The sequence below is a fragment of the Gobio gobio genome (genome assembly GCF_949357685.1).
Source record: "Gobio gobio genome assembly, chromosome: 1".
NCBI classification, from domain to species: Eukaryota; Metazoa; Chordata; class Actinopteri; order Cypriniformes; family Gobionidae; genus Gobio; species Gobio gobio.
In genome coordinates this window covers 81,783,777-81,793,638 of record NC_137097.1, presented here as the reverse complement: position 1 = coordinate 81,793,638, position 9,862 = coordinate 81,783,777, and the positions used below count along the sequence as shown (strand labels likewise).

The 9,862-nt window shown below is 39.0% G+C and overlaps 1 protein-coding gene across 1 annotated transcript; it reads right to left on the bottom strand.

The window, feature by feature from the left end:
- Nucleotides 1–2,178: 2,178 nt before the first annotated feature.
- Nucleotides 2,179–9,862, bottom strand: LOC307135421 (C-type mannose receptor 2-like). The gene is made up of 6 exons (XM_079831850.1): nt 9,812–9,862; nt 9,677–9,712; nt 4,942–5,298; nt 3,924–4,268; nt 3,418–3,806; nt 2,179–2,960 (listed from the first exon to the last, which is right to left on the bottom strand). Exons 2-5 carry the CDS (start codon nt 9,708–9,710, stop codon nt 3,445–3,447), a joined length of 1,098 nt encoding a protein of 365 aa, XP_079687976.1. The 5' UTR covers nt 9,711–9,712; nt 9,812–9,862; the 3' UTR covers nt 2,179–2,960; nt 3,418–3,444.

The window sequence follows — 9,862 nt, the reverse complement described above, 5'->3', positions numbered from 1 at the left end:
AAACAACAGCGTATTTAATACAACAAACACAAGCATAATCTTGAAACACTGAAGGGAAAAAGATCAAAATCAATCAACCAATAAAATAAAATAAAAAGAAGCATGTGCACAATCTTAGAAGGAAAGAGACTCATACATAACTTCATACAATTCACCAGGGGAATAGTTATCTTCGGATAAGTATTTTATGGATGTTAAATCATTTTTACATTCATGTTTAAAACAAGCTAAAGAGGGTTTGCTGTTATTCCACTTGCTGTATTTATGTATTTGATATTTACCCACAGTAATAATGACATTTATCATCAATGACATATTTTTTGATAGACCGTCTACATAAATCAAAACCTGAAATAAATGTATTGAAGGAATTTCATCTTCAGTATTATCCAGCTGTTAATATCCTGTCAGAACTACTGGGCATGAAAACAATAAATGTTACTCTTTGATCTTTTATTGATCCTAAACTCACTGTCCTTCATTTTAGGTACAATTGGCCATTTAAAGGGGTGATGAACTGAGAAATCAACTTTCCCTTGAGCTTTTGATATATAAAAGATCATGGTAATATAAGCATATCCTGTAAGTTTCAGAGCTGAAAACTTCCTTGTTAGTCAAAGAAAAGCTTTTATTGACACCAGGCCCAGAAAACGAGAGATCTCAGAATATGCGGATCTCTTATGTAACAGGACCTAGACGCCGCCTCTACAGATAAATATGCTTCTGTAGCCCCGCCCACCGACTCGTGAGCTAAGGATCGTCCCTGCATAAGCTTCCTTCTGAACACACACTTATGTGAGTAGGCTAAAACATGTTTTTTTTATATGTGTTAGTTTTGCATAACATTACAGATCGTTTGAAATCTATTGATTACATACCTTAGTACGCTGTCACAGGGTGGAGAAGCTGTTATTGAATTGGTTCACTCGTGATCGGACTTATAACGTTATGGGCCAGGCGCGAGTGTGTGTGTCTGCGCGACGCGAGTGAGTGAGTGTGTGTGAGTGTGTCCGCGCGAGTGAGTGAGTGAGTGTGTGTCTGCCCGCTCGCCCACGAGAGTGAATGAGTGAGTGAGTGTGTGTGTGTGTGTGTCCACGCGAGTGAGTGATTGTGTGTGTCCGCGCGAGTGAGTGAGTGTGTGTGTCCGCGCGAGTGAGTAAGTGTGTGTGTGTGTGTGTGTGTGTGTGTCCGTGTCCGTGCGAGTGAGTGAGTGTGTCTGTCCGGGCGAGTGAGTGAGTGTCTGTGTGTGTCCGTGTCCGCGCGAGTGAGTGAGTTAGTGTGTGTGTCCGGGCGAGTGAGTGAGTGTGTGTGTCTGCGAGAGTGAGTGTGTGTGTGTCCGCGTGAGTGAGTGAGTGTGTGTGTGTGTGTGTCCGCGAGAGTGTGTGTGTGATTTAATCATTGTGTTTGTTTGATATTTTGCGAGTCCTCTGAGTATTTCCCCAAGACAATTCCTGGGACTGACGGTAGCTGAAGCTCATTAAATATGCAAATCTTATCCAATCCTAGCCGTGGGCGTTTACGTCCAAGTCTTCAGTGCGGCACGCCCATCAAAACCAACCGTTTCTTCAGAGAGCCTCAAAACCATGTCAGATAATAGCCTATTACTGATTCAGTACACAAACGTCATAAGTTGACCTCAGACAACAGTATAACATTTTTTAAAAAGCCAGTTCATGACACCTTTAAGGCAAGAACAAAACTTGTTTCTAAATGTTTTTCGTTATGTGTTGAAATCATAGAATAATTTAAATTATTTTGTTGTTGCGCATATTAATGCATGACCATATTCTACATCTCTTACTCCTAACAATACCTTAGATTAACAACTACCTTACTAACTATGAGGAGTCTATTGAGGCAGAAGTCATAGTTAATAGTGACCCTAATCTAAAGTGTGACTTTTTCTCAAATCACTCGTTTGAATGTCTTCTTATATAGGCTCGTAGGTGAAAAACAGTATCTGATAGTGTGTGTTGTGAAGTAATTACTTCCTCAAGAGAGTATGTGAGCAGTTCCATGTCAGGAATGAAAGCGAGGCTGTGAGGGATAAACGCACTGTGTTTTCAGTGGCATCCGCTGTGAAAAACTGAACCAACTGAACACTCTTGGAAAGATATTTTTGACGTTTTTGTCAGCAGAACAATCCACAAACACATGAAATGACAGTACAGTCAAAGAAGAGATGCATGTCCTTGCTTTATTCCTGTTAAAATCAAAGATGGCTGCTGGGAATCAGGTCTACGGAGGCCACGTCACAGATTCACCCACTTATTATAGCCAGTTATTATCTAGTTATTATAGAAAGGAACATATCATATGTATTTTATTAATAACCAGGTTTAGAAGATAAAAAAGAGCTTATGTGTCAAAAGAGCTAAACCTGAAATTCCAATGGAGCAAAAAGTGGATAAAAAAAAAAAACATTCTCTTGAGTCTAGATTTACCTCTTTATTATTTATCTTCATCAATTACTGGACAGAAATGGATCATATGTGTAAAGTTGTATAGACCTACATATATTCTATATCATTCTCTCATCAATTATATTTAAAACTGTAAAGTCAACATTCTTCAGCTACATTAATTATGTCATGATAAAACAGAAATAAAACGGTTTAATTAATGATGCCTTTTGACCCCTCACAAAATGAGTCATTTTGAAGTTAGTAAATAACACAAAGAAAGAGTTAATAACATGTTGAAAGAGTAAAAGTAAAACATGCGATTCTGGCCGAGAGGCTGATAAAATGTAGAGAATGAATCAACAGGAAAACAGACCCTCAAAAGAGACAGTTTACTGGTCAATAACGTTTACTGAAGAAAACATCTGAAGTAAACAAACAGCTAAGAGTTCTGGGTAGCGATGGGAGAAGCAAAGCTTTCTGAAACTTTGAATCAATTGAAACAAATGTTGTGCAAAATGAGTCTTTAAATGCTGATGACTCCCGCTGGCCAGAACCCTGTAAATGAAACAAAAACTTAGAAACATGCATAAAAACTCTTTTACATGTTTAATTGAACGTGTAATCTATGAAAAGCAATTGACAAATCATCTAATATCATTAAAGTGTTATTTTATTAAACTGCAGGGCTGGTTTTGTTTGTTTTATGAAGAGCTTGGTTAATAAGGCCAATAAGAGACTATTCACTACCATCTTCCTTTACAAACGTGTAATTAAAAATGTCTAAAAAGATTTAAATCTGAGTTTGACTCATCAAAGTTTGGCTTTGGCAATGTGCCATGTTCAGAAAACATGGTTTGCAAGTTTTTGAAGCTTCACAGTGCATTGTTTCGAAAGCAGCCATCGCTTCTCTCAGGTACAATTGCTTACAGAGGTTGAAATGATTAAATATTATAATTTCCAAATCAACTGATACATGGAAATGAAGTTGAACAGAAAGTGAACAGGATCTTACATGAAGGTTATGTCTTCGGATTGACTCTTAATATCTGCTGCAGATGAAGTTGAGTTTGTGAGTTTCGGGAAGGCTGATCCAGCGCTGATCTCCTCCAGACTGAACTGCTCCAGATCTCACTGTACGCTCACAGTCTTCCTCTCCGGTGCCGTTCCCTGGAGCCCAGTTCTCATAGCACACGGTCTCTCCGCTCACCCAGAACCAGAGTCCCACAGTGCAGGAGTGGCGTAAACCCAACCACACCTCCGCAGAAGACGCCCGTTTAACCACATTCATCACACGACGCTGCCTCTTGCCTGAATGAACCGAGACCAGATCCACATGATTCTGTCTGCAGTATCTCAGAGCTTCAGACCACGTCAGATTCTTATTGATCAGGATCAGTTTATCTGGACACAAAACAAACCACAAGCAGAAACTAGAGAGAGACTGACCAAAAACAGCACTGTGGAGGAAGACTAAACTTGAAGATATCTGGAGGTGATGTTTTGTGAGGATCTGCTCACCTTCATGACACACAAAAGGATATGTTTGGTTGCAGGAGACATCAGCCCATTGTCCCTGAGCATTCGGTTCAGCCACTGTACAGTTTTCACCATCTTTATTCAAGCTGGGTTCACCAGATTTCCAGTATCTGAATGAGGAGTCACTGTGATCTGACCACTGCCATACGTCTCTCACTCTGAGCAGGCCGATCCACACATGTGATCCAGTTAACTGATGAGAACTAATGATCTTCTGAACCTGTTGATTCTCATCGTGATTCCTCACACTGACCAGATCAGAGTGATTCTGTCTGCAGTATCTCTGAGCATCGCTCCAATTCATCGTCTGATCGACAAAGAAGAGTCCTGTGTTCGATTTAAGAAAAACACATGGAAACAGATTCATAAACCAGTTCATTCATGATTCTTATGCTGCTTTATGGTTTAAAAGTGAACAGGAGCAGTGCTGGAAACATCACAAACACATTATTCAGACTTTTTCTACAGCTGCTGATATGTTGAATATACACAATATCTTCAGGATCATTTTAACATTTGTGATCATCATGATCATTTTAAAGCGCTTTGTAGAGGGTATGCATTGACGCCGGACTGAGAGGCAGAAGAGCTGCTGTATGATTGGAGTTAATTTAGGGAAACTGAGTAACACAAACTATTTTCAGTTTAAACTAAAGGTCAATATAAGTGTTCCTTAAATCTTACCAAAGATCCAGTGGTCCATGGATATTGACATGAAATACTTGAAGCAAATGTGTGTGAACGCTTTATATAAATACAATATAGGTAGGTCTAAATCTGGGTGACTAGAAATGTCAAACAGATGAAGATGTTACACTGCAGATAAACTGTGACATGGACAGAAAATGCATTCACACATTATGCATCTAAATGTTATTTGTGATAATGTTGATGGCACTGACCCTTTCTGGAGAAGAACATTAGGCATGTTTTTTATAATCAGAAGAAAGCATTTGGGAACCCTTTTATTTGATATAGTACATGATAAATGAGCACTCACTGTTGTTGCAGATGAAATTACGTTTATCACTACATGGCAAATCCTCCCATTGTCCATTCTTCATCATTCCGCAATCATCTCTGCCTTCTGGTTGTCCAGCATTCCAGTTCAAATAGAGCACAGGTTCACCTGAAGACCACTGCCATTTATCAACACCCGTCTTCTGCAGCCCAATCCAGACATACTGAACACCTCTATCAGTCACACTCTTATTCAGCTCGTTCATGTCGTTCATGTCGTCAACGGTGGCCAGATCTGTGTAATTCTCTCTGCAGTATCTCTGAGCTTCAGTCCAGTTCTTCAGCTCGTTTATAAAGTGATACTGACGCTGAACACATTCAGAAACGGAGCAGAGAGCTGTGAAAGAGAGGGTTTGATTTAATGCTTTTCAACCCTCTACACACACAGCTTGATAATAGAATCGCCATTGGTTAGTCCAGTGGTTCTCAAACTTTTTAGACCAAGTACCACCTTAGAAAATATTTGTCTCTCCAAGTACCACCATAATGACCAACATTAAAATACAGTAGCTATTCAGCTACAGCTCTGCACAGCTCAAAAAGTTTATTTAATATTATAATATTTATTGTTGTCAGTCACTTTAACATTGTAAATACAGTTTGTACATTAACACTGCGCTGTGCTTACATACAGGTAAATAATTGAATTGAAATGTGTTGTAAAGGTAAATTGAAACTGTACTGTACTTAAATGTAAAAAAAAAAGATTTACTCAAATAAAGATTAAATTAAAATGAATTGTGTTTAATGTATTTAGTGATTCCTCTGCGTACCACTAGAGGCAGCCTCAGTACCACACTTTGAGAACCTCTGGGTTAGTACATTTTATTTTATTTACTCACCAGACTAAAATACTAATATATTTATAAAAAGGCTACACGACTTTACAAACATTTGACATATTAAATAAATATCATTCAGTGTCTTTTTCCCACATAGTCTAATGCTCTTTTCACATAATTAAATGTTCTCTAATTTAGGGTATGAAACTGTTGCTTTTGTATTTGTAGGAAATAAACATGACCAAATGAATTGTGAATAATTTGTGTTTATTCAACAGCTGTGGTTATGGCATAAATTTCAGACTACCCTTCCATTCCATACAGTAATTCGTTTCATTTTCTGAAGGTGTGATGATGGGAATATGAGCGTCGTCAATGCATCCCACCACACTGGAAATCCTAAAGGAAATTCTAATGATTATGTTTCTTCCAAATGTTACCGCTTTACATACAGCGCCTTACTAATGTGTTCTGCATCCCCCATGTTATATAGACAACTAATATGATGTGCTCAAATTAATTTGCATGTGGATATGGCAAAAAAAAAAATCCTCTCCGCACGTAAACGTAACTCCCTATGAATGAATGCAGCCTCCTCATCTACAGGATCCTGTAAAGGACATGCCATTTGTGTGATGGTGCCTGCATGATGAAATTAATGAATGTACCTGCACTGCAAAAACACACTTTTCTTATTTAGCATAGTCAAAATATCTAAAGATTCTTTAATCAAGATGCATTTTCTATATAAGAAAAATGACAAGGTATCTGGTCTTGTTTCCTAGGGGAAACTTAATTTAAATGCCTTTTTCATATTTTGCAATGATCTGACAGTGGGGTAAGAAAAGTGGGGTTCTGTTTGCATTAAGATTACTTTTCTTACCCCACTGTCAGATAATATTACTTGGTTTAAGTAAAATGCACTTAATTTAGATTTTAAATTTAGACTTAATTTAGAATTTTTAGACACTTTGTGTCCTGTGTATGCATTTCTTACTCTTAGAGTCATCTTTGAGCATTTGATGTTATGCATTTATTTCTGAATTGGCTTCTAATTGTTTACTTATGTAATTGGCATGATGCATTTTTACCTGACAAATAAAATGCCATATTTGGTTTATTCTGTATTATTATTACTGAAATCATTATTTCCAGTAGATTAAAGTGGAGTCTGGTGTTATGGCTCTTCCTTTAGTATTTCTGGATTTTTAATGTTTGGCCTGTGGTTGATATGTATGCACATATTTCACTGAAATTATATATAATGTAATTATACTGTATATAACCTTACATTTTACATTATTTTTGGTTTAAAAAAACGTATAATGTAAAATCTATTAGGCCTACGCATGTGTATTGAACATTTTATTTGTATTGAACTATCCAATATAAAACATTTCCAAGCAAACCACACTTAAACAGAACATATAACAAATAAGATTGTTAGTCCCTGCTCGATATGATATTTTTACCTGACAAATTCTACATTCTGCCTTTATGTTATGTTATTAAAATGCATTCAAATGCGGCTTCATTTGCATGTCCCTCGTCTTGTTTTCTAACCCGATATCAAGGATGATCTTTTCGCCACACTGCTCGGCCACACACACTCCATGCAGTAAATTAATGTTCCCTTTCAAAAGCTACACTCAATGCTGCATAAGCTTATGCCAATGAGAAAAATGTCTTCGACATAACCAGCTGTGAAAATAGTGTGAAAACACGTCAATGAAATTGACCTGGAGGTATTTATAGCCTCGGCCGGTGACGTCATAGGCGCACCTGCTGCACTGGACCTAACAGGTCTTTTTGTTTTGAGACCAACTCTGTGTTTGGTGTGTTGCAAAGTCTTTGAAAGAAATCTCTCTATAAAAAACTCTCTCTTTAAAAACTCAACTCGAGATCTGTTGTCAGGAGATAGTTTTCAACTGATAGTGTGCAGAATGTCTCTCTTTCATCTCTGTGAAGCAAGTGAAAAGAAAATCAGTTAAGAGAATGAGTCAGCAGAAGTGGTGTGTGCCTCCATGCTCTCGCCCGATAGCGGACGAGGACACACGACCAGGTTGCTGATTGACTGGATTGACTGAACAAGAGATCCCCAAACACAGTAAGCTTGAGGATCGATTTCTGTCCGCTGGCGGAGAAGGATGAAAGAAGGATGGGGGGTTGCGTCCAATCTTAGATCTTCGAGGCTTAAACCGTTCAGTCAAAGCACTCAAGTTCAAGATGTTAACCATAAAGATGGTCGTGTCGCAAATCCAACATCACGATTGGTTCGTCACGATCGATCTGAAGGACTTGTATTTTCACATAGAAATACTGGCACAACACAGGAAGTTCCTGAGGTTCGCTTTCGGGGGCGAAGCCTAACAATTTCGGGTTCTTCCATTTGGCCTAGCCTTATCACCCCGCACATACACAAAATGCATGGATGCAGCTCTGGCTGATACTAGCTCAATCGTGAGAGATGGCACTTCAGCACAGAGACATCGTGCTAGCTCATCTAGTTTCTCTCGGGCTGAGAATGATTTATTCAGGGGTGGTTTGGGATTCGATCACGATGCGGGCACATCTGTCTCCCGCTCGAGTCGTAACCATTCTATATACCCTGAAGAAAGTCAGGCTAGGTCAAAATCTCACTATTCATCGGTGTCAAAGATTGTTAGGTTTCATGGCTTCGGCATCCACGGTGATCCCTATGGGGCTGTTACCCATGAGACCGTTTCAGTTGTGGCTCAGAGCCAGGGGGTTTCATCCAAGGGCCAACCCCCAGAGGCTAATAAAAGTGACACTAACTATGTGGCTCAGACCCCGTTTCCTTACCTTGCGTCCCACTCTAGGCGTACCTTGTCATCGCAAACTGCTAACGACGGACGCTTCCCTGACGGGCTGGTGTACGGTCTTAAGTGGTCGTCCAGCTCAAGGGGAATGGGAGGGTCATCAGCATGATTGGCACATCAATTGCTTCGAGCTGATGGCTGTATTTCTGGCCTTGAAATACTTTCTCCCCCATTTGAGGGGCTGTCATGTCCTAGTGCGGGTGGACAACACAGCGACAGTCTCATACTATATATAAAATCACCAGGGAGTTCTGCACAGATTTTTCTCTGGGCCCAGGACAAGCTCCTGTCACTCAGAGCAGTGTACATTCCGGGGCAGCTGAATGTGGGAGCAGATGTAGTGTCCAGACAGAAATTACATGCAGGGGAATGGAAACTCCACCCAGAAGTAGTCAGGCAGATCTGGACCAGATTTTACAGAGCGGAAGTGGACCTCTTCACCTCTTATCAGACAGCGCAATGTCCCCTTTACTTCTCTCTCGGTCACCCAGCCCTGCTGGGTCTGGATGCGATGGCTCATGCATGGCCCAGAATTGGCTCTCAGGTTTCACCAGTTATGATTGAATGGTAATTACCATTATAACAGCATAGCCTACATGATGCTGATATTATACATTTTAATGAATTAAGAGAAAATAAATAAATAAATTATAAATTTTGTGTTATATTGTATAGTTAGTCTTGTATTGTAATGATATATGACTGCTGTGTGTCTAATGGTGATGATATGCGTATTAATGAATGATGGTAAAAATACAAAAATTACAATAAAATGTTATGCGCCTTGCGGTGCACTGTTAGTTTGTTAATAGAAATATTTGCACTCTTTTCCGCTCAGTAAAGCACATTTCACAAGCAATGCAATCCTACTTTACATTTAGGCTAATAGCAATATAACACCAAATATATAGCATTTATTCACACAGATGCTCTCATCTCCCATAATAAGACAATCTCTGTCATGGAGCTCTTTCATAATGAGCTGAGGATATAAATCGGGTGTGTAAAATAAGAGAGACATACAAAATGTGCAGAGAAGTGGGTCTTGAGAAACACTGCTATAAACCATAGATCAAATGACAAACACACTCACCGATGAGGAGGATGAAATATAGAGTTTGGTCCATTTCTGAAAAATTCAAGTGAGAATTAAAGTCATAAATGCAGCGTACACAATCATTGAGTTATCTAATTGTGTTTGAAGAATGAACATGTGAGTTGCTCTTACTTTAGAGGTGGTGTGTTTCTGTCCTGAGTTTGATGTTATTATATCTGCTCT